The sequence below is a fragment of the Trematomus bernacchii genome, unplaced genomic scaffold, assembly GCF_902827165.1.
Source record: "Trematomus bernacchii unplaced genomic scaffold, fTreBer1.1, whole genome shotgun sequence".
NCBI lineage: Eukaryota > Metazoa > Chordata > Actinopteri > Perciformes > Nototheniidae > Trematomus > Trematomus bernacchii.
In genome coordinates, this window is record NW_022987840.1 from 938,419 (window position 1) to 966,128 (window position 27,710).

Consider the following 27,710-nt stretch of genomic DNA (forward strand, 5'->3'; position numbering starts at 1 on the left):
TAAACCTACAGACACACACACAAACACTTTTTACCATCTTTTATTACACACACATGGTTTCTCTCTCCAACACTCTAACAGACTTTTATGCCCGTCCCACGGTGCACTCACTTTCTGTCTTTCTCTCACACACACACACACACACACACACACACACACACACACACACACACACACACACACACACACACACACACACACACACACACACACACACACACACACACACACACACACACACACACACACACACACACACACACACACACACACACACACACACACACACACACACACACCCACACACACACACACACACACACACACACACACACCACACACACACACACACACACACAGGAAGGGTTCTCTCCAGTAAACACAAGTCAAAAGAAAGCGATGACCTCGTAACCAGAGATTGATATTTCATTTTATCCACACATTCACACAGAATGCAAAAACTGCCAAGCAAAGATCAGTCAGTGTAAATTTATTTAATAAGACTTCACAAAAAAAAAGTAACCATGTAGCATGTATCAATTATCATCTTTTTTGTTATACAGTAAATCCATACTGTTTTCGCCTCAATGCCATTTGTTCCACCCTAAGTGTCCTTTGGCCAACTCTGACTCACCAGCATCAAAGCTGAAATAAAGAAATATGTCTTTTTGCATGACTTCTCACATACATATTAAAAAATAACAATGAAAAACTAAAAAGTAACAGCGTTAAAAGCAACACAACCGTTATTAAGGCGAATCAAGGCACACATGCATACTCCTGCAAGACATTTTATTTGAGCTTCTTTTGGGTTATAAATGCTGGCTCTTTGAGCAATGTTGATTTAAAATAAACAACAAATAAAAAAGCACAAGTATATTGAAACTTTTTGTAAGTAGTATTGCAAATTGTAACAAAAGCAGATGACATAAAAGTGGTCTGTGTGCCATGTTTTTAAGTTGTGTTTTTTATGTGCACATAACATGGTAGCAAGAGAATATCTTATCAAAAGTGCAAATGACTTTATTGATCATAACTACCATGAACTGGCTATCTCACTGTAAGCACAGTTTTTTAATTTTTTTTTAACTTTCTGACATATTTTTATTAAAATGCTTAACCTGCAGTTATAAGAGCATTAAAACAGTACCTCCGCCATACTTCGAAAACCAGACTGTAGGGTGTACATACCATACTGTATCAGTTCTCTGTATCCTCTCTTTTTTACCTGAAGTTGCAACTTTTTTTTTATAAAAACATGAAGGTTGTTTTTGCAAAGTGACTCGCATTTTGCTTTTCTTTGGTAGGAAAGTACATAACATATTAGTAATGTTATTTTAAAGGCACTCAATAAACTTTGTTTAACAAAATCATTAACTCTTTGGTTAAAGAGGAAACCTTTAAGGGGTTCATTCAAACTTTGCAGAAATCAGACCCAGACAGTGAGCACGAGGAACTGATCTCTATATAAAAACAACCTGAGAGGCAGCATTTGTTAGCCTGCGTTACCGTCCTGGGTAATAACTCTGGGTTCTTAAAATGCTGTGACGAAGGGTGACAGGTATGTCAAGGACTGTTTATAGGTTGCTGTTGCTGTTGCTGTTGCATTCGCGGCACAAGATCTTGTCTCCATCGGGGAAGAAGCCGGCGCCCACCAGTGAAGCAGAGCACTGGGAGCAGGTGAAGCAGGGCTGGTGCCACTGGCGGTCCTCAAATGAGATGTACTTCCCTCCTCCGAACCCTGGGGCAAAAAGAGCAATGACACAGAGATAAAACATTTTGGTTGAGCTTCAGAGGACTCATGCATGCTTCAAAACATATCTAACTGGGAAAACAAGCTTTTTATTTTAAGAAAAGAAGGGCTATAAGAAATGTTCCATACATTTATCGCTTCCTAGAATAGAACTGTGTGTATCATTCTTTAACTGGCTGTGTGCGTTAAGTCACTCTTGTGAAGACTTCGAAAGAATTCAACCAGGTTACACACAATGTAAAATGCAGAAAGTGGCAGCCAATCTAAGTACTACAAGTATTTCTAGTGCTTAACCCTCACCCAGTCAGTCGATCAAAATAAACACCTGGGGACGCACAAATCAATATCATAGTGTAGAATAGTGATGTTGTCTTGCCTGTGATTGGTTTGCTGCAGGCCTCACACTTCTTGGAGTACAGGCTGCCGAAGCACTTGATGCAGTAAGGGCTCTCGTCTCTCGAGGTGAAGTGCTGACCCGCCAGCTGTGTCTTGCAGCTGGTGCACACAAAACACTCCTTATGCCACGGCTCGTCCCGATAGGTCACACCGCCTTTAGCCAGGGCCTGGAAATAAGAGAGGTCAAAGGTCAATTGGGCATCATTTTAAATCACTTCTAAAATGTATTCCCTTGCACGTTTCAGCTTAACAAGGATAAATCCCACTTATGTTATTATCCCTCGGGTTGTTTCTGCCGACCTTTTTACAGTGTGTGCAGCGCGGGGCGAACTTGTCCTCGTAGCAGGACACGCAGTAGTGTTCATCCTTGTCAGGGATGAAGGACTTTGAGCCAATCGGCTGGTTGCAGCTGTTACAGATGAAGCAGCCCTCGTGCCATGTAGAGCCGCCATACTCCAACTTCCTCGTACCTAGCAGAGAGAAAGAGTGATGATAGGAGGCAGGGAAGGAAAGAGAAAGATGGAAAGATTGACTTACTGTAACTTATTTGATTATGCAGCTTTTACAGTTCTTCATGGAGTTGTAATGGCCATTTGGGAATTTTATGGTGATTTTATTTAACTATGAACTGACTTCAATTGCTTAAAGGCATATAAAAATCATTTTGTTTCACTAAGATGGATTTCATTTTACATCATAATACCACAAGCCCCATACTTCTTTCCTACTGATGGAAACTGGCGGCAGTCCGTTTAGAAAGGGGATAATGCCATTTTCCCCTCTAGGTCCCCAACCAATCCATCTTCTATCCCTTAGCTGTTGAGTTTTTTATTATACTGGTTGGGTTTATTCTATGGTGACGCAGTGGTTTGTGTGGGACATTTTAAACGTTTCACGGCTTTAGGCTGTGTGCTGTTGAGTTCTTGAGTCAAAAACTGCCAAATCTCCTGAAAAAACCTTCTTGGTTATACTGTAAGCTTACATGAATTATAGTGACTCAAGAATATTAGCAGTTAAGTATCTGACAAATAAAATAAAAGTGAACAAGCTGAATTTTGGGGTCTCATGAATAAGCATTACAACTTTAAAAACCTTGACAAAATAAATACATTATTGAATTGGCGCACAACGTATTTTTTTTATATCTTCTTTGCATATAGTCCAATTTCGATATGCTCAGAACTGTCTCTTTCCCCTACAGGGCCTTTTTTCCTTCCCAGATCATACTGTATTGTTATGGAATATATTGTAGGTTTCCAGTTTGACTTTCCTTACAAGAATTTCCTTTGTATATTTATTCTTGCAAAAATAGTTTGTTTCAAACGTCAGTGTTTATCTCAAATAAGATCATTTGTCAGTGTACGGCGGCAACAACAGAGACCATGTCTGTCCTAGGGGTTTCCAAACTGAATAAACTGAGTCACAAAAGAAAAGGACCATTGTCTGCGAGACATACAACAGCCTTTGTGACGAATGTTGGTCATGCATCGGGATCAAAGTTGCAGCAATTTTATCAGAGAAATCTTCTAACCAAATCATGTTGAGAAATCCAATTACACTACGTTTGTATTAAGTTTCTTCCTTCCTGGAGTCGCCTACATAAACAACTTCAGCCTAGCATGCAGTGTTTAAACAAAGACAAGTGTGTGTGCCTGTTTTTTGAGGGTGTTCATACTTTTATATGATGACAAAGCTGCTGTTCGTCTTCAGTTTAAGGAGAGGTCACACTTTTTCTAATTGAAACCAAAGTGCATCAGAATTGTGGGTGATACAGTGAAATGTTTGCACTATTGTAAACTAATTAATTCCAGGAGCTTTACTAGGAAAAGTGAGGAGAAATGTTTTTGAGCTGAAAACTTTATCTAACTGTTATTCTTCTCAAGGTCTTCTCATCCCTGTATAATGCAAACATAATGTATTTATGTACTTCTCCAAAAGAAAGGGGGATTACCTACAGTTGAAACAAAGGGAAATATCATATTTTCCTGAACTAATTTACTGCTTTGTCAGGGCTGTGTAAGCTGGAATAACTGACTCTTATCTCCTGTTATCATCAGTCTGCTGGCAGCCCTCCAGCCCTGAGGGATCTGGCTTACAGACAACAAGTCAAGCAGACTGGCAATTACTCTGTCACATTCAGAACTGGCTGCTGCTCAATCGTGGACCCTCGCCTTCTCTTCTCCCTTTTTGAACAAAACCCATTTCTATATATGCTTGATCTGTTACTTTATACTTTGCATGTGTCCCTGCTTCATGGAGTCTGTTATGTCATCATTTTCCATAGTCATTTGCCTATCCATCTTGACATTTTAATTTGTATACTACATGGAAAATAACTAACTAATGTTTAGTGGGCGAGTGGAGTACCATTATATATGGCACTGTCAAATGCATTATGTGCAAGGTATTTTACATGTCACTCCCTCTTTCATTTCATTTCCTTTGAAACAACTCTCTGAAGAACAGTTTTGGAAAACGAGTCGTTTAGAGTGCCTTATATCTTATTGCACGATGTTTTGCAGGTTTACCTGGCATGACGACTTTGTCGCAAGCTACACACTTGGAGGAGAACTCATTACAGTAGCAGTCATTGCAGAGCAGCTCGTCGTCCTGGCTGGTGAAAGGCTCATCTGCCAACGAGTGGTCGCAGCGGAAACAGCGGAAGCAGTGCTCGTGATAGTGCCGGTCCTCATAGAAGAGCTCCTGGCAGGAGGGGAAAAGGGGAGACAAGAAAAAAAAATCAGAAGTCATTCTTTACGTGTATAATCTAAAGTAGGCAAATAAAGAAACGACTGAAAAACTTTACACCATCAAACGTATCTTGTTCAACAATGAGAAGAGTGTTGGATTGGATTGGCTTAAAACTGACACATGCAAGGTCTTTAAGGCCTAAACAAGCATGTGGTTACTCTGTGTACGTTATCAGACTATACTCTACTTGTGAGTATCTTCTGCGTTAAATAAAAGTCTCACAATGTTACATTTATTGTCTAAAAGGAAATGAGCTATGAAAATGTTGGCTTTATTAATCACTCACTGCCCATAGGGGTGTTGATAACGTATTGGACTACTTAGCTAAGCAAACTATTACACAATGTAGCATGCCCTCATCCTGTGAACTCTAAGTAGCTAATGTCAGTCTTAAATGATCCACTTCATGTTAGTTCTTTCCATTAAGCAAAGTTTGAATTTTAACTTGATTGTGGAGGAGAGGGAGACGTTCCCTCATGCTGCATTTTAACAATCATAGACTAAATTAGCCTGTGGACCTAGTGGAAATTGCCTGTGTAATTGCAAGTTAAATTGGCCTTTACTCTGTCTCTCCACACAAAATACATAGAACACGCCCAATTTAGCACAAATGATGCGTCATTAACATGACATAACTTCTGTTTTAGCTATCCAAGACCATGTCAAATTAAATATGCTTTGTTTGAACTGCAACGTGTAGCTCAAAGTGCGGAAAGACTGAAGTCATACCTGCAGTTCAATCCAATGCATGTATAAAAAAGAAAGACGTTACACAAACCTTTTGGGTAGAGGCCCCACATTTTTTTCTTGAAAACAAATGTAAGCTAGAAAATTGATTGGCTCCATGAAAAGATTTTTGCCAACAAACATACAGTATTTTGTGAGGTCACACTGACCTTTGACAATTTCTATTCAGTTCATATTTGAGTCCAGGTGGACAATTTTGCCAACTTTGAGTAAATTACCTACAGGAAATATTTGGTCATGAGAACCAGACTGAGGAATGGAAAACCTGAAAACAAAATGCCTTAGGCCTCGGCAGTAACTGTCACAGATACATAAATATTGTGTTGTTTTATTCAGGTTGGGTATTCTCTACTTGTTACTGCAGCAGATACATTGCATGTCTGATCATGAAAATTAAATGCCTTACCCTTGCGTCATGGCCGATCAGCTCTTTGCACTCATTACATGTGTTTGAGAACAAATTGTCGTAACAGGGGATGCAGTAGGGTCTGTCATCTGACTGGATGTACTTTCTGCCGTACAAGGACTCCTTGCAGCTGTCACAGTCAAAAGAGTCAGTCATTGTAATTTTCTGTGAGCCTGAAACACAAGAAAGGAGATACTTGAGTCAACAGAATTTCAAAAGCAAACACCAACAAATCAATAAGAGATGAGCACAAGAAGAGAGGGGGAAAATGAGGAGGGGCAGAAAAGTCTTTAGGAATGATTTAGTCACCTTTTCCGACACAGGGGTTATAAATCAGTGCCAATATTTACGCTGTAAATCCCTAGGCTTGTACCATGGATGGAGCTGAGCTCAAACAAAACACACTGTGCAAGTGGGAGCAAGTGGAACAGAAAGAGAGTCAAGGAAAACAAGTGAGAGAGAGAGAGAGAGAGCGATAAGAGAGGCGGCCCAAAATGCCTATTAACTTTCATTACTGTGTGATGAAAGTGTGGCTGATGCAGAGGGAGGGGACAAGAAAGGGAGCTGCCACTTTGCTTTCTCTGGGTAACTACCAAATTATTTCCTGTCGCTGTCAACCGCCTAAAAATCTGCGACATAAATATTAAAGCGCTAATACAAACTGAGCCGCCTCTCCTTGGGAATACAGTAGTGTAAGAACCACACATCATACAAACCTGTAAATATTTATGAGGAGTGTATTTGCGAGGAGAGCGTGGACCACCAACAGATACAGAAACCCGATGAAGCTTTTCTGAGTGTTTGTGTGTGTCAAAAGCACAGACACTTGAAGCTGTTTGAACATGAATCCCTAAAAAGTGTCTTCCTGTCAGCATAAAGAAACAACTACAGTTACATGCATATACAGATACAGGAGGTATACTGTCTCGGTACCTGTGCAATAAGGCCCTTGATCATGACTGAACACACAACAAAGTGACAGAATAATATTGAGAGAGCATTATGGCAACAATATCAGGTTGCCAACACATTACAGCATGGCTGGAGGAGAGCCCAGTGATAAGTGATACAGCCCTCTGGCATGGTGTGCTGATGGTTATTCATTCACACCACCTAGTAATAATAATACTCATCTCTGATATTATAATCAATCAAACTTCAAACTCGACCTGTGCTTCCTGTCTTACACACACATGCATTAAAAGTCCTGCTATGCAAGTGAGAACTGTCACACACTGAAACACAGGGTGACACAGAAAAGGGAACAAAGACTAAAAGCCAAATCACAGAGGATCCATCATCAAAGACAACATTAGTCCCAGACTCTCACGTTTCTTCTGTCTCAGCATTTTGCGAGACCAAAAGCTCTTAATGAGCCGGGGTGAGAAAGTCAAGATCCAACAGACTTCACCTGCTCACAGTTTTCACATCTCAACCGGTGACAGGCTTTTTGCTAACACAACACCAACTCTCCAAAACTGGAGACACACTTTCAGCAACCTTTGAAGACCTCAAGACGTAAAGTGTAAAAGCTTGACAGCCCTGCAGCCATGTGTGTTGGCTTGCATCACTAGACAGCCATATCTGTCTATCTAATGACTGAATAGACACATCTTTATTACCTGATGTCTCGTATTATAGTATCCATCTGGAAGTTATGGCGAAATATCAAAGTAAGCAGCTGTGGTTGGTCTGTGTAATGTACAGCAAGGTGCTGAACTCTGCGGTTTTACATACATCTCTTTACATTTGACAAACCATCAGTCAGACGTTGCCAACTGCCCGCATAACCACAACCTCAAGATTAGATCAACAAAGTAAAGAGCTGAATAAGAGCAATATGACCTTAATGTTATCTGCCGTGCTACGTAGGTATGCGCTCCCTTTGCTTGCCAGGTAAGGAAACGAGACGAGGCATGACTCACAAAGCCGGGAGGGCCAGTGCTGTGACGTCTGATGTCAGCTTTAATTTCCAGAGAAAATCAGCCCGTTGTTTATGAACCCTCCCTGAATTTATAATCATCGACATATACTCATAATAAAAAACTGTTGAAAGTAGGTCATGAAACATCTCAAACGCAGATGTCTAACTACCTTTTACCTGAGATGAATCACTCATGGTGTCCCTGGTTGTATTATATCAGTCGTGGTTAGCCTCTTCCACAACAAGTTTTGTTATGGTCTCCAGAGAGATGTAGGTTTGAGCAAGAATGAATAGTTTGTGAGCAATCAGGTTGATATTAAGTAACATAACTCACTAAAGCACAGATGGAGACCTTATACTCAATTGCAAAGATTCAAAAGAATGATAAATTAGTTTCGAAATCAGAAGAAGGGTGTGTTTTGCATTCCAGGTCTTGTAGCGTGTCCTTTTAAGCAATATTGACTTTGTGTATCATTGTTTGAGTGGCCAATGCAGAGCCAGAAATGAACTCCTGATGGCACAGGCTCTCACAGAGAGGGGCATGACGTCAGTACACTGACCCCGGGGCAATGAACTAAGACGTGACCACATGAAGAGAAGAGAAGAGAGGAGTTGGATCTGGGTCATAATGAACTTCAGTTCTCACAGGGCTTTGTATCTGCTACTGTATTTGCCACTTCCCAGCAGAGGTCCATCTCCTTTCTGACCAGAACTCAATGACTAAGAGCTCCACTCTGGGTTAATAATGTTCCCAAATACCAGAGCTGTGAGTGAATTCAGCTTCCTGGGAAAATGTGGGTTCCATGAAGAAATCTCCTCTGCTTCCACATAGAACAATGGTCCAGATATATTGTACTGAGTTTGTATTGGGGGGGGGGGGGGGGGGGGGGGATCTCTGCTTAATAATGATATCCAGGAAATCCATCGTCTGTAATGATCCATCTATTTGTCAAATGCAAGTATGTCAAACGTTAAAATGTTAGCCACACCACTATGGCTTAATAAAGACCCCAAATCCTCAGTGTGTTGTTCACAGGAATGTTGACACTCGGGGAACTAAAAACAAGATCAAAATGAGTTGTATGTGTTAAATGACAACACATGTTTTCTTATGACATATAACCTTTGGTTGGCAAGTGGCCATGGTATAAGCAGGATAAGGGGTGGTGCCCCTCATCCATTACAATCATGTGACTTGTCCTGAGTTATCCTAACATTGTGAGGTGTGATGAGCTTAACAACTTCCCAGGGCTGCAAACAGACATTTAGGCTTTTTATTTGTTTTCACACATCGGGTTGTTAGATAGCGGAGGAATGTCAATGCTTCGTTCTACGAGTGAAGTTCATGGCCAATAGAGAGACACCGCAGAGGAACAGACCAATGCAAGCAAGCTGGCCGTATGTTGTTGCCGGGCAACATATTCATGGTTGTTAGATACTCTGTCCAGTCGGGTCCCACAGCCTGTTAATCCCCAGCCCAAACTTTGCTTACGCTCTGGTTGATACCAAATGAGCAGCTCGCACAACCTGCTGGGAACAAGCCTGCCAGTTTCCCCCCTCTTTCTCTGACATCCATAAGAAGAATCTGCTTGTTAGATGTATATTTAACCAAGGACAAAGAACCTGACATCATGCTACATCAACAGAGGAGAGATTATCTTGGACACAATGGGCAGAAACCAACGTACTGTACAAGCATAACTATAAAGTCACTGTCCCCAATGACTTTTGCTGTCATTAAGTTCTACCATACACTATAGGATAAGAAGACTGTGTGTGTAAGTAATGTTCAGTAGGTTTGGAAAGTCATTACAATTCATGACAAACAGACAGAATGAAGATGTATTATCTCTAAATGTCTGGTTAGAGATTCATAGTTTGTAGTCACCTACTGTCGATCAGTTTGTGTAATACAATATTGAAGTATTATTTATATATTGTAATATTGCATTCAGCAAAGCTCTATTTACAGTAAAGAAAGTTAAACAAAAGAAAAAGAAAATCTAGCTAAATGCAGGACACAGAAGTGATGTTTTGGACACATTTTCAGTTTAGATTTAGATTTTCATTGCTACAAATAAATGAAGCCCTATGTTTTTCTAAATGTTAAAGGGCCCATGTCATGGCCATTTCCACTGATCATAATTCCATTGTTGAGGTCTACTAGAATAGATTTATACTGTGCAATTTTCCAAACTCACATTGGTTTCTCATACAGCATCTCTGTAAACTACTTGTATTCACTGAATTTAACGGCTCGTTGTAGCTCCAATAGCTCGAGCCCCCACCCTCCCTGTGAGCCCAGTGTGCTCTGATTGGTCGGGACGTTGTGAATCGCGCTGAGCTCCGTGGAGGTGTTGTTTCCTTGATTAGGATACATAGCGAAACACAGCCAAACTCATCCTGAGCACACACAAAGTCACAGCCGAAGTAAAAACAATAAGTGTGGCTTGATATTGAGTAAGAAAAAGGTTGATAAACGCTGTGAGAATGGGTCTGCAGAGAGAATTTCGCCGCGATCCCAACTGTCTGTTATCAGCCTGCAGCCAGGAAGGAGAAATCAGCTGCACTGCCTGCTCCCTGCACACAGATGTGTGTGTGAGGAAGTCCGTGGATTGGTCAATTTGGACCAATCAGCGGGGGCTTAACGTAACGGCTCCGCGGACGTAACGTAACGGCTCCACGGATTGGTCCATTTCGTTCCGGGTACGGCTTGACATCATGCCGTACCCGGAACGAAATGGAAGAATCAAATGGACAATGACGTATCACCAACGAGGCGTTTTGGGGAGGTATTTTCTGTGTTAGAGTTTTACTCGCTACAGGGTGTACTTTGAGGGTTTGTGACTCTGCACACCGTTTACATGCATAAAAACCTTCATAACACACAAGGGGAAGGGTAATAACCAGAAAAGCATGACATGGGCCCTTTAAGGACTCAAGCAAGTCAATGTCAGTGGAGCAGCTGTTGTCTTGTCACTCCTTTACATCATGTCAATAAGGGTAACAGCTAAGTCTGTTTGTCCATTTCCTTTTTACAACAAACAACACATTGTGTGGCTGTGATATATGCAGGAGCATTGTGGGAATGCCATATCTTCAAGATAAGATGAAGTCACAGAGCGGAAGTGGTGTAACTGTATTCACCCTGATAAGACCGCATGACCGGGGTGGAAATAGCCTCAGTCGGCCAAATGATGTCTTGGCACATCATTTCAAACAGTTTGGTTAATTGCCAAGTGGGAGACAGTACAAAGGTTGTAGCAATGCTAAGAAGAAACTATTTCAATCCCAGGGCAACTGCTCTATTTGTTAGGTCTTCGTTTATTGTGACTAGTGGACTTTTATATCCAAGTAGATACTTTAACAAGTGTGGATTTTATGTGCACAGTAAGGTCTGATTTACTTTAGGAAAGTAGCGGCAACAAAAGCCACTCAGTCACCTTTAATGGTTTGATCGTTTGGCAGCAAAGGTCTCATACAACAGGGGAAGAGTGTGGCACACACATAACTCTGTGTCCTTTTATTCAAACTCCAGAGAGAGTGATGAAGTAAGAGTGGGACAACAAAAGACAGAGAAAGAAAATAAAAATGAAGAAGGTGACTTTCAGTAACTAATGAATGCTGGAGCTTAAACCGATGACATGCCTTAAATCAATTTAGAGGAAAAGTAAAAATGGCTGCGTTTGGGTAAACACATACCATCACATTGCCTTATGTCTTGTGCCTGGAAATCTTCCGGACACAGTTAAGCTCCTTGGCTGGCGTTGAGATGGGGGGAAAAGTACAGCGCTGGACACTTGAGTATATCATTTGAGGGCCTGGTTGAGCATATCAAAAATAAAGCAGAATGTCAAAAACACACTTGAAAAAAAAATCATTTGTGTCTCATTCCAGTGGCCACTTGAAAGCAGCCTGATGGAGAAGTCGTCTGATTTGAGTTATTTCAGTGCCTCATGACCGTGGAAGACTTTTCCATGTGGTGACTGAAGCGAATAGCCAAGTAATGAATTGTACAAGACTTTTGTAATGGCCCACAATGTTTATGACACAAAGTCAGAGGGATTCCTTCATGTTTTCTCTTAAAAGACTGAAAATCGAGGTCTGGTCCTTTGGTTAAGTTTCCAGATTCACATATTCTAAGAGACCAGTAACTCCACAAGTGTTGCGTGTATGAACAACTGGTCAGAACCAACAAGATCACAATAAAACAGCTCAAGAAGTTGGACATACAATTGTTCTGTGTTATATATTAGTCAAACATTTGGTGTGCAGTTCCTGTTGGCTTTTGCTGCATCAGATAAATTGAGTCCAGTAACCGTAAGGACACGCCAAGGCAATGAATCTTATCACAGGAAGCGGAGGAAATTGCTCATGAAGGAGAGCTAATGTTGCAGCCCCATTCATAAACAGATGTGCTTATTGAAACAAGCATACAAGCTAGCAATTGACATACACAAAAAACATGTTTAGAACGTATTTTGCCTATTAAAAAGTCCTAATAAATGGCAGTTTAGTACAGCATCAAGCTGTTTAGTGCAGTTGTTACACCGATTGCAAGCCAGAAAAAACAAAACTACAATCATCATCATGACATTTACAGCTTTGAGTAATCTGCGGTCACCATTTAAACGATGGGGTCAGCAAATGTTCAGATGAAGTTAAAAACAAGTGGATCTACTATGAGTGTGTCATTTTGTAATCCCCCGTCTTGCATAAGAGGAGAACCTGGGCCACCCATATTGTCAGGACATTACTACATGACCATCATACATAAAACTACTGATAACAACTGAATGTACTTTTTTAACAACACACTGAACGAGCTGTTGCAGGGCAGGGTGGAGTAAGGTGTGGGGTTGGATTTAGGGTTGGGGTTGGATTTAGGGTTGGGGTTGGGGTTGGGAGCACCTGAGACTGTTTCGCTGTGGGAGCCAGGGTCAGACTTGACGATACAGAACAGGCTGCAGGACCAGACACTGGGAAGCTAACCTGTTATTGTCCCTGAGCGTTTAAACACCGCTTGGTGAAGAGTAGGAGGTGACAGAGGGCTCAATTGAAAGCCAACATCATAAACAGGAGGAGGAAAATGACTACCTGCAGCAGAAAATGTCACCGCGGCCTTTGTAATTTGTCCCTTCTTGGCAACGTATAATGACCATGCAAGTGTTGGGATATGACTTGATGTCTCCTAATATTAGCCTTGATTCTGTTGTGTTGTCCACTCTGCAGCATTAGAGGAAAGCTACAAGTGAATAGCAGCTGGCCTGAAATAACTGTACGTCAAACCTTCTGGACTCAATTATTAAAAGGATTTGATCTGGTGATTTAAATGTGTTCAAAAGATAAACAAAAGCACAGCACAAGTCTGCACTGAAGTATGTTTGGTTATACTTAAAACATACATTTGTCATAATCTGACAGTTACTTGGCACACTGAGATTTGAGGACGTGTTAGCAAGGAGGACTACATGTAGATGTAGAGCAAAGCTTTCTGAAGACTGAAGCTGAACATGTAATTGTCACAGCTCATTTGTCCCCTTCACAAGCCGGTCTCAATCCCATTGTTCAACAATACTTCACCAACACCAAACAATAACATTGCAATTATTTTAATCATACAGTGCTGTCCCTACCCTCAGGGAAAGCTTGGAGCTTAGGAATGAACCTGATTTTATTTTTATATCACTGTGACTGGATGACCAAAATACTACAGTTTTGGCCTACATTCTTCTTCCTTTGAAGAAAAAATGCTGCCATACATTAGTGCTTCACATCTGGTTTGCATTGGAGAAAGTATGCAGTCAACTCCTGTGTGCCAGTGAAGGTTTTGGAGAGTCACTGCCTGGAGAATGCAAGAAAGGTTGCTTTTTTTTCTCTTTCTGTGCTGGTATTTGCCGGTATATGTTAAGATGGCAGACAGGAAAACTGGAGCTACAGTGAGAAAAAAGGAGGCAAATCTTGAAAGTGAGCAAGAAAAACTTGTATTGACAGTCTGCTAGCTGATCTTTGGATACACTTTGAGGCGGTAAATATTTTGATGAGAGAATAGGAAGGTAGGGAATGCAGAAAAAAGCCAAAAAGCCTTAAAGCCTGCTGAACAGAACTACACCGTCTCCTAGATAAGCAGCTGTATAATAAAAGGAACACTTAAAACTGAAAGATCTCAGGTTAAGTTACATTTTCTGGCTCACTCAGTGCTTTGGTGTGGTCGCTGGATTTAGAACTGATAAGTGGAGTAGAGTTGTTCTAAGGCCTTTGTGTGAGCATAGCATATTATTTGTCTTTGAATAAACATTCCCATTAATACCAGAGAGCCCCTTACTCCAAAGTTTCCCAGGGCTGATTTCTGCCCAAAAATGGATATCTTATTCATTATCTTGATATCCTCACATCCTCCCAGTCATCCTCTACCCTGTGATCCAAGGGATAGGACATCCCTTTGAAATCTGAAGCCGTCGCTGATTACTGAAAAGGGCAGCCGACTCTGGTCTGACACCTGCTTTGTTTTGGAGAGGATGCAGGACCTGCATATTGTTTAAATAAATGTATTCAATTGAACAATTAACATGTGTAACTCAGTCCAGTCTCCATTTATATCTGAGCAGAATGATTACATATAGTGAGGTCAGGGAGGTTCGACTTGCAAGCTGTATGATTCAGTTACTGGTTTGCAAGCCCGTGGAGAGGATGTTGTTTTCAAAAGACCAACCTCCAGGGGGAACAGAAAGAGCTTTTCGGAAGCAATATTTTTAGTAGTAAAATTGAAATATCCACTCTGTCTTTGTGCCTTTGCTGAAGGCCAGGCATACACAGAAAATGTCACGTAAGACACCACAATGGAAAATTACCTCTGGACTACTATAAATAAAACAAACGTATTCTAAACTGCCAAAGCCAAGAGATGTAGAGGACAATTTAGCCTCCTTTACACAAGTCCTAAAATGGATTTGAGTCACATGCCTTTGAGCTTTTGCTAAGGTTATTTACCATGAAATATGACCAAAGTGTGTGGAGTGCTTTTACTTGGTCATTTCTGTTTTAGATAAGATAGCAAATCTGTCATAGACACATTTCCCTCTTTTATGCCTATTTGTTATGGCTATGACTTTTATTGTATAAGTGTTGTAGAGTGTGATGTAAAGCTATATGGCCTTGATTCTTTTTTTTTGTATCAGTTGTACTTTAGGAAAACTAGGAATTTACTGCAGATCTCACAGACTTAAATAAAGAAACTGGACAAAAGGAGATTATATGGTTAAAATAGATAACAAAAAAGTTGAGGAAAATCAATGCATCATCATCATTGTTTTTCCTTCAACATGCCTGACCACTGCTGTTTACGGACTAGCTTTGTGGTGATTAGTATCCCACGGGTACTTAAAACCAAGGCTAACTGTAAACCAAAAGACTCAAAATGGCTTCCACAGACTGGTCATTCCCAGGTGGTCTCCAAATGTTGCTTAGTCAGCGCAACTAGCAGGACATCAAGGAGCTGGGATAAGGTTTCACAGGCCGCACACTCAGCAATCTGAGCATGCCACACACAACTGTGCTGAACACACCCACAACTGCTAGCAATTATTTATAACTCATTCAGACTCTGGGCTCGTGGCTGCAGTGATGGCACCTGACCCTGAGGTTAATGCCCAGACAAGACGTTTACTTTTTTTTTTTAAAGCATACATCCCAACATCCCCAGACATGAATATTCAGCATGCTGTTATAAGCAGGTGGATGTTTCCAATCACTGTGTGCACAGGTATTATACATTCAAGGAAAGTAAGAACAATCCTATATCCTAAAACCGCATCAGAGCACACCTCTCTCCCTGTCTGAGAAGATCGGAAAAGATGGGCGCGCATCAAGAAGGGAAAAAAAACATTACATGTGCTTCAAAAAATCAAGGTGGGACTGCCAGCTGTGAAGAAAACTGGGGTGAATATCGAAGAAGTCATTTCCAGTATAAACAGCAATTTTTTCCTTTCCCAGATACATCTCCCTGGCAACGTGTAAACAGTGCCCTCATTCCCCTGGTTCATAAACCTCTTGGCAGTGACGCTTAGCTCTCGTTTCATCCTGAGCAGCGCTGACCGAGGGTACAACCCAGCGTTTTATTAGGGATGCTGTGGCAATGTCAAATGTTCATTTGTTGTGCCAGAAAAAACCCCATCAGTTTTATTATTTCACCAGTGCACACGGTTAAATGTATCCTATTATACATGTATTTTGAATAACTTGACTTGCAAAATCCAACAGCGTAAAACCAGAAATCTAAAAATAGATAATGTGAGTTGACCTCTGAACATCCCATTTTCCTGTCATAAAACATAATGCATTCTTCCTTTAGTCTGCTTTGTGCTGCGAAAACTACATGCAGGTTCATTTCCTACAACTATCCCGTTCAACAGTGCTGGGTTGATAACAATGAGGATGTCAAGTCAGTATGCAAACACTCTGTGCCTCTTCCCGTTACCCCAAACAAAGACATCTCTGGGACTTCTCAGAAAAGCGACACATCTGCAAACACAAGGTCACCGTGGAAAAAGCAGGCGTATTATGTCTGAACACACATACAGTCCTGCAGAAGGACAAAGTCACGGAGACACAGTCACACCTGCAGCCATGTGTATGAGTATTGAAAAACATACAGAAGTGTGCATGCACACACACATGTGAATACATGAAGCTGAGGCTGGATAGAGGGATCAAACACAAAAATAAACACAGCAGCCAAACTGGGGGACAATGGGTGACTTGTGCAGGAAGAGCAGACACAGTGAGCAGCTGCATACACACACCCTCGGTTTGTTTAAGTCCCTTTGTGGGGACTTCCCCTTGAGTGTAATTACTTCTAATATTCCTAATCCCCAGCTTTTCTGCTCACATAAATGGCGCTGATAAGATCAAACAATTTGATGTAGTAAGGAAATGAGTTTCAAACAAAGTGGGGAGATCTTGATTATGACAATCCAAACACATCCAATAGACAATGAATTCAAACCAGCCTGAAGCACTGGAACTGACTCCTGCCAAACGCCCAGTCTTAGTCCTCAATCCTACAGAAGAAGGAAGCTTTACCTATTTAAACAATGATGTCACCATTTGTTGGAGAGAGAGCTTTAACATCAGTTTCCATTCAGACGCTTTTTGAGAAACTTCACATTTTCCCTTAACATTCTGCATACTACAGCAAGAAAAGGAAAACTAGCTAGACTCTCTAGGAACAAATCCCTCTTGATCCCAGAGAGGAACCACCTCTTTTTCCTCTTTGTCACCATCCCTGTTAGCTTTAACCTCTAAATAGTTTACTGAGGAGAGAGTCAGGAGTTCATTGGATGCCTTGGCAGCTCATTTATGCTTGTTGAGACCAAACAAACACTGATGAATTGCCACATAATGAAGAGGTGCATATGTGAGTAGCAGTGGAGGAGTGTGTAGTGGAGGTTGATGACCTAAGGGTCATTGATCCCCCTCGCCGTGCCGCCAGGAGAAGGTCCCTGCTCTGTAATGCAGCAGGCAGCCGTGTGGCTGGAATGAGCTCACTTCAAAGGTGTCCATAAATCATGCTGCCATGCATCCGAGGACCGCCTCCACCCTCCACGCCCCCCGCCCATCACCCACCTACTCTTTTTCTCTGCGGCCTGGTAAGTCCAGGTTCACCTAGACCTTGAGCCTTTGTGTGTTACCATTTCTTGAGATTTGCAACCATCCACACAACCAGAACAGCTGAGTTTGATTGTGTTGTAACCCGAGGGTGAGCAAATCATGTAGAAATGAATCAAAGCGGAAGGAAACGGGAACAATAGAGTGGTAGTTGTAGATGTAAAAATGCATTTACCTAAAACCAATTAGCATTGGTACCAAAAAGCAATACTCCGTTCAACAAGGGATGTCTGTGAATTTCTCTGAGGTTCATTTAAGTCTCGAGAAGAGCTGCAAGTTCACAAATCCTATAGCTAGTTTCTCGACTTTGCCAGAAAAGAGCTGCAATCCGTCAGGTCCTTATCTCCCAGTGTCACACACTGGGATCTCTTTATCATGCAGCCATGCAAAACACCATTCATCTTCCCCACCTAATTCATTATCAGTGATAACATGCAAAGTCCTAGCTGCAGTTGTTTAATAGAGAGCTGACGTGAAAACAGGTGCTTTGGTAAACACTGATAGCGTGGTTGAATTATGTTGCTTCGCAAGCAGACCCGTCTATCTCTTTCAATCTATTAACCAGTACTCTCGCCTGACTCTTGTCTGAGCTCATTCTGATTTTATCCCGCTTCTCTTTCCTATGGAGGAGTATTCCTGGCTTCAAGGGACGCAGGGACATTACTGAACACAAAACAGACACAAACAAGTGAGAGGCTTGATGTAGGCACGTAGCTCGCGTAACAGCTCCACGGCCTTTTCATCAAGTGAAGTGTAAATGTATGTCACGCCTGGTGTAAATTAACAGGATATATGGCTCTGCCTTGATTATTGGACAAGCAGAATCCAGTGGCACTGGGAGATGAAGGTTAAAAGCTTCATAGCACTGACTGAGACACAACGCTGTGCAGGCACTGTAATAAACCCCTGGAAGATCTCCATAAGCATGACGAGGTGGCCAATGACCATCATAATGCATGACTTTTAGTACGATGGGACCCTTTTTTCTGCAGCAATCATTAAACCTTGAACAGTTTCCACTCACCAGTGTTGAGAAAGGGATGAGGGATGTTTTAAGGGGGGTTGAATACTTCCACAGTGAAGTCATGCTGCCTGTGTCATTGGCCCTGTGCTGTGCTTCGCTCACCGTCTGGCCCCCATTTTACCCATTGATCTAATTTCCATTGCCAACATTGGATGTGGTTCTTTTTGAAGCTGGATGTTTAGGCCCCATTAAAGCACTGACAGAATTGCAAACGTATGCTGGACCTTAGGAAAAGTAAAGAAGAAAACAAATCGGTGATGTTTACCAGACTCTATAGAGATGATCGGAGTTTTGTGAAGCATTCATCCAGTGAGGTGGGAAAAGCCATGCCCCTTTTAACACCTCGTGTTGATGAGTTTCTTGCATCCTAGCTCTTAATTGAGCTGTTTTTTAATAAATGTCAATGAATGGCTTTAAAATGTAACAAACATAATTTCCCCTCTTACTGTATGAAATGAAAAATATGACCTTGCATATTTAAATCTGTATTTCTTGATTGCATCTCAATGCCTGAGCAGCCAGTGAACCTTTTGTGTCAGCATGTAACAGTTTATGTGCATTTATAGCACGTATATGTAGATCGATGGCAGATAAGTGTTACATTTGGTTTTTCCTGCTGCTAATGCAGTCAAGCATCATCGCGTGGGTGGTTTGGCTGAATGCCCTGGACATATACACTACTTCAAGCTGCCAGTTGTAATGGGGTCTGTCACATCATTTCTCCGACATCATACACCACGCTATCGTTAACTTAATCTACACCTGACTGAAAACTCATAAAGTGCAGTATCTGTTTCTCCGTCAAAGGTTTTGATTGGCACGATGAAAGCCTTCAAAATATTTGAAGGTTGAAGTTACCGCTGATGACAATAAGATCAAGATTGCTTCAGTTTCTTTCCATAAAATGAAATTGAATTGTTAGAAAGTACACCAAGTCGCTGTTCTTCTACTTCACTGTACCATCTGTAAATGTATTGCTGAACCACATGGACTGCAGCGAGTGCGCTTGACTGTACCTCACTATGTTTTTCCAGCTGTGGAAAAGAGACAGGAGACTATGGTCTGGAATCGTTTTCTGTAATAAAGCATACTTATGATTATGCATATGTTTTTTTGTAATATCTGTAAACTGTGGTGACAGCTCAACCAGAAAATTGTAACATCACAGGACTTTTAAGTATATATTTCCAAAATCTGTATTGGTCTCTGAATTTGCCCAAACTAACAGCTGCGATTAATTCCTTAGCATAGAAGTTTCAATCTGCAATTTTAGAGGAATACTGTATTTGGATAATAAGTATTTTTCTTTAAATATCTCAGATACATATACATAGTAGGAAAATGCAGAGGATGGAAGCTTAAACCGGTCTTCTTGATAATTGCCTTGTTGTTCATTACTGCATGTGAGGACCTTTGGAGCATTATAAAAAAAAGGAATTGATCCTTCTACAGCCCCAAAGGTTTTTTTCTATCGCTTTTTTACGGTCTTCCAACATAAGATTGTTACACTAAATAACAGTTAAAGCAAACCAACAACAAAAACAACAGTATTATATGGTTCTGGAGGTCTGTGAATCATTTGGTAATTGTGTTGAATGCTCTGATCTCCCTCTGGACTGAGTTATGTCTAATTACTACAAACATCCTGATTTCAATATGATCTGCTGGTTGTAAATACATTGTCAAACAAAGCAGTACTTTGCTTTTATGTTCTCACTGCACCACTTTCGACAACTTTGATTACACAAGGTGAATGAGAGCTGACGCAGGGATGCTTTGGGGGAGTCTCGACATGTTCCTTCTTTTGTGTAATTTTGTTCTATTAAAAAGGGAAATAGTTTCTGCATTATAAAACTCACTTTTTTCCCAAGATGGAGAGGTGATACATACAAAGTAAACTGTACACAGTAGGAACTTGCATTTGTCTTCAATTAAGCCTTTCGTTGACAGCCCGTTGACACATGCGGCCACAGGCAATAATAACTAGCACCACTCCTCTCGCCATCCCGTCCTCATTTAGTCTGTCTCTCTTAAACTTCACCTGAAGGAGCCAAGAATCCCTCCTCAGCTCTCCGTTACTCGTCTTTCTCGTAAATTACCCTCATCTTCCAATCGAGGAGCTGACATCCTTTTATAGCCACACTAAGGACACTTTCTGCCATTTATGGCTCCTCCAATAGTAGGAGGGCCATTCAGTATCCCATGAAGGTGAGGGAACAGAGGGAGGCAAAGGAGGCCAAGAAACAGCCTTCCCGCTTCCTACTGTTATTCAACGCAACTTTGACAGCTTTAAATATTTGTGCCAAAGTGTACCCGAGCAGTGCCAAGTGCACTCTTCTCTGTGTATTTTTGAAAAAGGTGCAATGCTGTATACAGTTGAATGTTCAGACTAGTGACTGACATAAATTTACACCACAGTGTACGCAGCACGTCTGACACGTCTAAGCCTGTCTCCGCTGTAGAGACTATTGTTTCTCCAGCAGAGCCATGGAGATGAAAATGAGAGGGTGAGACGAGTGTGTGTGTGTGTGTGTGTGTGTGTGTGTGTGTGTGTGTGTGTGTGTGTGTGTGTGTGTGTGTGTGTGTGTGTGTGTGTGTGTGTGTGTGTGTGTGTGTGTGTGTGTGTGTGTGTGTGTGTGTGTGTGTGTGTGTGTGTGCGCGCCTGTAAATAATATTGAGCAAAAGACATAGTGGAAAGAGCGACGATGAGAGAGGGATGGTGTAAGACTTTTTGGATAAGGAGTCACATTCTTTATCGCTCACTAGTTTCATCATGCAGAGAGGCATGTTAACACTGTTTACTTTCAGCGAGGGGAATGCTCTCGCTCACAGCTGCACCCCAAATAAACAGTCTTGTATTTATCAGAGACAAGATAATACACATCTAATCAGAACAAGTAACTGCAGTGCATGCATGTCCTTCTGGTTCATTCCTGGAAGACGGTTGTGCAACAACAGAGAACATTAGCACATATGAATAAAAATGTGCTAATGCCAAACAGCAACACCGCCATACACCCACACTCTCATGACTACATTTCCTCTGCCATGATGTCACAGTCTGGGATCATTCTTTGCAGATGTGGGAAGTGGGAACCAGCCCCATTAGGTGTCTGGGAAGCAATCAACACTAATGCAGTTGGCATCGTGGCAAACTGAAGTTACTAGCCATATAAAGACACAACTACCGCAGCAGCAGGGGGTGAACGTGGGGATACAGTAGTGGCATGGTGGAACTAACAAAGCATGTACACAGTGCCAAGGCTTAATTACCTCTCTAAGACATCTGTTATGAGAACAGAGTCCTGCAAGCATGTTGTTGTGGAGAAATACACTGTTAACGGCCAAGTCTCTCAGGAGTTTACGGTGTTTTGAAAGGTGACATTTTGAGCCTTAGGCATTGTTGCCTTGTTTAAGGCCTGCTGTGTATCACTCCCTGGTTAAAGACTGCATGCCACATGGTCTCAAATGATTGGCCAATTAAGCCAGTGTACGAGAACATCCAATGGGAAGGAAGACGACATTGCTGCTCCCATAGACATAAAACAACTCTGTACATATAATTATATGCAGGCATGATTGCTGTTATCCAAGACATACTCATACTATAGTTTATTTTGATTAAAAGTTTAAATTCAAAAGATATCACATTGGGTTAGGAGTGTCAGCAGCAGGTGTCAACAATTTGGTATAAAATGTACCGAGTCTAAAATTAGTAAATAAAGCAAACATCATAATTGTAGGTCAATGGACCAGTGTTTCCTTCTGGTCGATTGACCTACAATTATGATGTAGGTCACAAGGTCCTTCTATTTCCCAGATATAAACATGTGGAGTTCTAGTAAAAAGCATAAGCCTTGGTTCTTTATTTTGTCATTTCTCTTTGAAATGATGTATCGGGGTGAAATAACATCTTATTACCTTGCGTACTGGAGAAATTCTCCTCAGCCCACACTCTTCTGCTCAAGTGCCTCCATTAACCATAGGTTATCCTATGAGTTAGCCATTAGCCACAGCCCAACATAACCATTAGTTATATGAATTCAATTCGTAATGCACATAACATTACCAGTTGTATAAAAACCACTTCAATTTGTCCGCAGACTTGTGCAGGAGGCCAGTTTGCTGACAAAATACCTCCAGCTGTCATGGAGTCCATGCTTATTAATGGACATTTGCGACATTTAGTCTCTATGTAGCAATGTTCTTTTTTCCATGGGATATTATTTTATGGCAATGTATTTGGAAAGCAGTAACATTAGACACTCCGAGATAGATTTCCACACATTTTGGCAATTAATCTTCCAACCAAAAGCACACATGAGGGACTTTCCAGAAGATAAGGACAGGTTTGTCCAGGATTCAGTTCCAAAGAACAAATAGAGGCATGTTAGGCCCATGATGGAGGAGTTGGTAACCGCAGCGTGTTTTGCATCATAGCAAAACATTCCTTTCATCAAGTCCTGTGATACTGTGTGCCTACCCTCCTGCTCTAGGCAAGGGTGTAAGGAAACCGTCACGCCTGACTCACACCTTTTCTCAGTACAATTTCATAACATAACCTAATGTGATGATGCAGCAGTGAATCGACAGGACTCCTGCACCCAAACAACATCTGTTTCATGTGAGATACAGCCAAGGAAACTCTGATAATGTAGACAGATTCATGTGTCATTCATATAATGGTCGCAAAATGAAGAAAACCAAGGGAAAGGTAAAGCGAGTTGAAGCATAACTCCATTCTTCTCGTAATTAGTTTGTATTAAACTACGTAGTGTGTATTTAGAGGGGCATCTGCATTTCTGTGCTGACAATTTGGAATTTCCTTTGAAAACAGGACATCCTTTGAGAGTAGCAGGTAAGTGCTAGTTATGGACCTGTAATTGTATCCCTAAAGGAATGTAATTACCCCATTAGCACAGAGTCAGTAGCCTTTTACACTCATAGCTGCCTATATAAAGTTTATGTTCTCTCTATATACACAGGAACATGGAGTGAAAGCTGTGCCACAGAGTGTACAGACAGTGATGAAGAGAGGGTAGGAGAACGGGGAAGGATGACTGGATTGTGATGGGGGCATATTACCTCCCACGGGGGCCCTGGCTGAAAGGATCAAGTTTCAGACGTTTACCAACAAAGCATCCATGGAGGAAGTCCTGCGCCCCTCACAATAACACCCCAGCACCTGGCAAACCCCACACAGGAAACCTGAGGTCACTTCCTCCCTCTCAGGGAATTCAGACACACTCCTGCTGCGAGCCACGTGCCCCCACAGCCTATTGAAGTATTGAAGAGGGCACTAACTACCAAGGGGAAAACACAGAGAGATACAGTACAACAAACTCAAGTGAACTTTTGAATAAAAAAAAAATATTCAGCCAAAATCATCTTCTAATTTCCCTTTTTTGGTCTCACATGCAGCACAGATGTGATGTTTTTTTAATTAGGCTGAATAGCTAAAAGCTGGATTTGGTTGCATTGTTTGATTTTGGTTACAACCACATGAATAAGATGATGATGAAAACAAACTATGCACTCTAACAATGTGTAATCATTCAGGTTGTCAAAAACATGCCTCGAGCAAATGTATTTGAAACAAGCACAAGTCAAATTAATCAGATATGACCAGCCGTTTGGTTCTCATCATGTAAACCTCCTATTTGAACGTAGCCTTACGCAGAATGTGACAAAAAGTCACGAAAACAACACAAACTGTGTCCTTCGAAACACCATGGAGGGGCAGAGAGCTGCAGAACATCAACAGAAAACTGCTGCAACAAAAATCTAAATTCTGCTCCCTAACCACCTGCAACTACTTGACCGCCGATCTCCATCATTATCGTTGGCCTGGTTTCAAACGATGCCAATGCATAAAACCAGCCATAGCCAGTCCAAGTCATTTAGCTGCAGTCCCACTGCAGTTCAGAGCTGGCCGGGGTCCAAACACCACGCGGGGCTAACCTTTGGAAAACACTGAGACCTCCGAAGAATGTGACCATGGTCAATGAAGCAGAGAGGGAGAGAGGAAGAGGAAGAAAGCAAACAAATACATTATACAGCCGTGGGCTCTGTCGAGGCAAACTTCCCGGATGCTAAATGGGATAGATTGACTGGCTTTTGGCAGCAAATTAATTATTTCTGCTTGTTACTTTGACAAACAGTTTGTGAAAGAATAGTATGAGAGACCAAATTCCTCCAAAATGTAATTTCTGTAGGAACAGATAGAGAGGAGATATGCATTATTCAAAATGTTATTTTTTAGCAAGTGTTATAGCATACAGCTTAAGGAACCAGGTTTAATATCAGATATGTTACCTCATCCAACACCAAACCTGCATGAATCTCTGTGTGTATCAGATCAATTAAACTACTAATCAATATTTGTATATTAACAATGGATCAAAAGACTTGATGGAATGTGTAATTAATTGCTTATATTGATCAAAACTGTCACCCGACTCTGCTATTCCCCTCATCTAAGCCTTTATGCACTTGTCAACAAGCAGCAGCAAAAAGGGTTGTACAGTGTTGTAGTGAAATCATACAGCCTATTATTTTACCCTCCTTAAGAGTATGAAGACTAAAGGGTGATCCTCTTATAAAACATGTAAGATCTTGATCAAATGTTTTCTCTTTTGACAAGCCCCAACACTTTACCTTCCCACTGTGCCCACTGCGCCGAGATGACGCAACAGGTGGACAAAGCTACTATACGCTGTGATGTGATCATGTACGCCAAAAACAAAACTAGAGGCTGCAGCACAGACACACCCTTCCAATATGCACAATTCCATATCCCACTTCCTGCACCCGAAGAAAAGACCAGTTTAGCCTGAGGGACTTTGCTCTCTGAGGCCTTCACACACTGCCCAGCTGGGAGCTTCTGTAACACAACAGTTGTTCCTTAATCCTTCCTACACACAGTTCAATGGGTCACACGGTCCAATACAGTCTCTTTCTCCACTGACTGGAGGCTGTTTGTTGTTTTTACCTTATTTGTGTGTGTGTTTTTGCATTACTGAGGAATATGGGAGCAGGTGTGATTTTGTGATTAAAGTGATAGGGAAGATAGAAATACAGTCATAAACAAGGGAAGCAGACAAACACACAGGCAGACAGAAGATTTCAAGATCCTCTCACTTTGTACAGGAAGTGGTTCCTCTTATGTCAGGGATTTACTTTGCAACAGGTGACGTGTTTGACTAAGTTGTGAAATATTGAGGCTTGTCCTAATTTCCTAATCTAATCTTCATACTCACAGATTTCTTACCAAAGAGCATAACAGTCAAATCTCAAAGTATAAAGTACATATGTATTATATAGGTATCTCATATATCTTATGATATTAAATCAAATGTGTATCAAAATGACTGCAATTAACCATACTACCACTAATAATAATAATAAAGAACATATAGATTCAGGAGAACTTCATAAATTATTGTTATTTTAATTCATTAAAAATGATATTGCTATCATAACGCTTCAATTTAACACACTAGAGTGTATGTCATTGATTTTCATTGATAAGCCTCATCCACAATCATAATGATGCTTTCAATGACAATTGGGGATACACTAGTTTCTTTCCACATCACCTAATACACTTTTTCTAAGTAGTTTCCGAATAATTTAGGTGAAATGTATCCTTTACTGAAACTCCACTGAAGAGGTGGCAACATAAACGTTAACACGAATAAGAAGAAAAAAGAAACTAGATAAAAAGTCTTACCAGGAGTATTTCTGAAGTCTGGAGGTATCTTCTGTAACTTCTCCGAGGTTCCGTTAACCCGCCTCCCTCGCTCAGGTCAGATAGGATCAGTGTGCAGGTCGCAGCTCCGGTGACTCTCGTCAGCTGTAAAACTTTTTGTGTTGCTTCTGACAGCAGTCAAATCTCTGCGGCGAAGAGTGATGCAGCTCGCCGGTTACATTTGTCCTACTACTGAGGAAGTTGCTGGTGAGTCATAAAACCCCGCCCCCCCAAAACCCCTCCCATCCTCTCTCCTACGACTTCAGACGAACCCAGAGAAGTCAGTGGAAGCTGTGATGGGAGCTGTGGTGCCGTTTATTTGCGGGCTATTCTAATATAATTAGGTTTTATTGGTAAGTAGCTTATTAGTAGGAAGGTCGAGCCTGTTTATTTCCTAATCAGATTCCGGAATAATGGAGAGCTCACCATTTGGTACTTTTAGGTTTCCAACAATCAGCCAACAAGTAAAATCAAACATCTACAAAAACAGAAAGGTTTTAGTGACATAAATACCTTTCTTTGTAGATACATTGCAACTTACAAACTGCATTTCAAAATAAAATGCCATCTTTGTATTTAATGCTCTGTGCTAATTCATATGTTTTTATTTTGTTGGTAAATGATACATCCTGTAGTTTAACCTGTGAATCAGTGACAGTTAGTAAAATAGCTATTAATCACATATTCACTATCAAGTGACCGTTCATTGTGCCATTTTTAAACACATCTTCAAGGATTTAAAATAAGTAATAGTTTGTGTAGGTGTCGTGTACATTTTGGGTCTGGTTTCAATAGTCTTGTTGGAACAAGTTCATTTCTCTTTTCAAAGTTGTTGTTATGTAAATAAGTTTTGCAAGGATTCTTGGGTTCAAATATTGAGTATCAATACGATTAAGTCCAAACACTGTTTCTATACCAGAGGAAACATTAAATACATCTAAATGTTTGAGCAATAATTACTTGCAGTCTCAGCAAATACTTCCATATCAATTGTCATTATGGAGCAACCTTGCTCTAAAGTGCCCTTTTATCCACTCTGACATTACCATACAGGGTAAAGACCAACTCAGCTGTCAAATGTCACTTCCCTTTTTTAAGAATGTGCACCCTTTCTCCAGTCCTGATGGGTCATTTTCAAGACTCAACAAACCGGAAGTGTTGTTTATCCTGGATGCAGCTGGCTGCTGTTTTGTCCTTGAATGGATTCTTTAAATATTAATAACAGTGTGTGCTCACAACGTAGTGGGCAGAAGCAGAGGCACCTTTATTTAATCAAGGAGAAGAGTCACTGAT

General features: G+C 41.1%; 1 protein-coding gene across 1 annotated transcript; it reads right to left on the bottom strand.

The window, feature by feature from the left end:
- Positions 1-474: 474 nt before the first annotated feature.
- Positions 475-26,586, bottom strand: fhl3a (four and a half LIM domains 3a). Its single transcript, XM_034112708.1, has 6 exons — positions 26,400-26,586; positions 6,054-6,226; positions 4,678-4,852; positions 2,450-2,619; positions 2,130-2,316; positions 475-1,741 (listed from the first exon to the last, which is right to left on the bottom strand). The coding sequence occupies exons 2-6, from the start codon at positions 6,207-6,209 to the stop codon at positions 1,578-1,580; spliced, it is 852 nt and encodes a 283-aa protein (XP_033968599.1). The 5' UTR covers positions 6,210-6,226; positions 26,400-26,586; the 3' UTR covers positions 475-1,577.
- Positions 26,587-27,710: the final 1,124 nt, after the last annotated feature.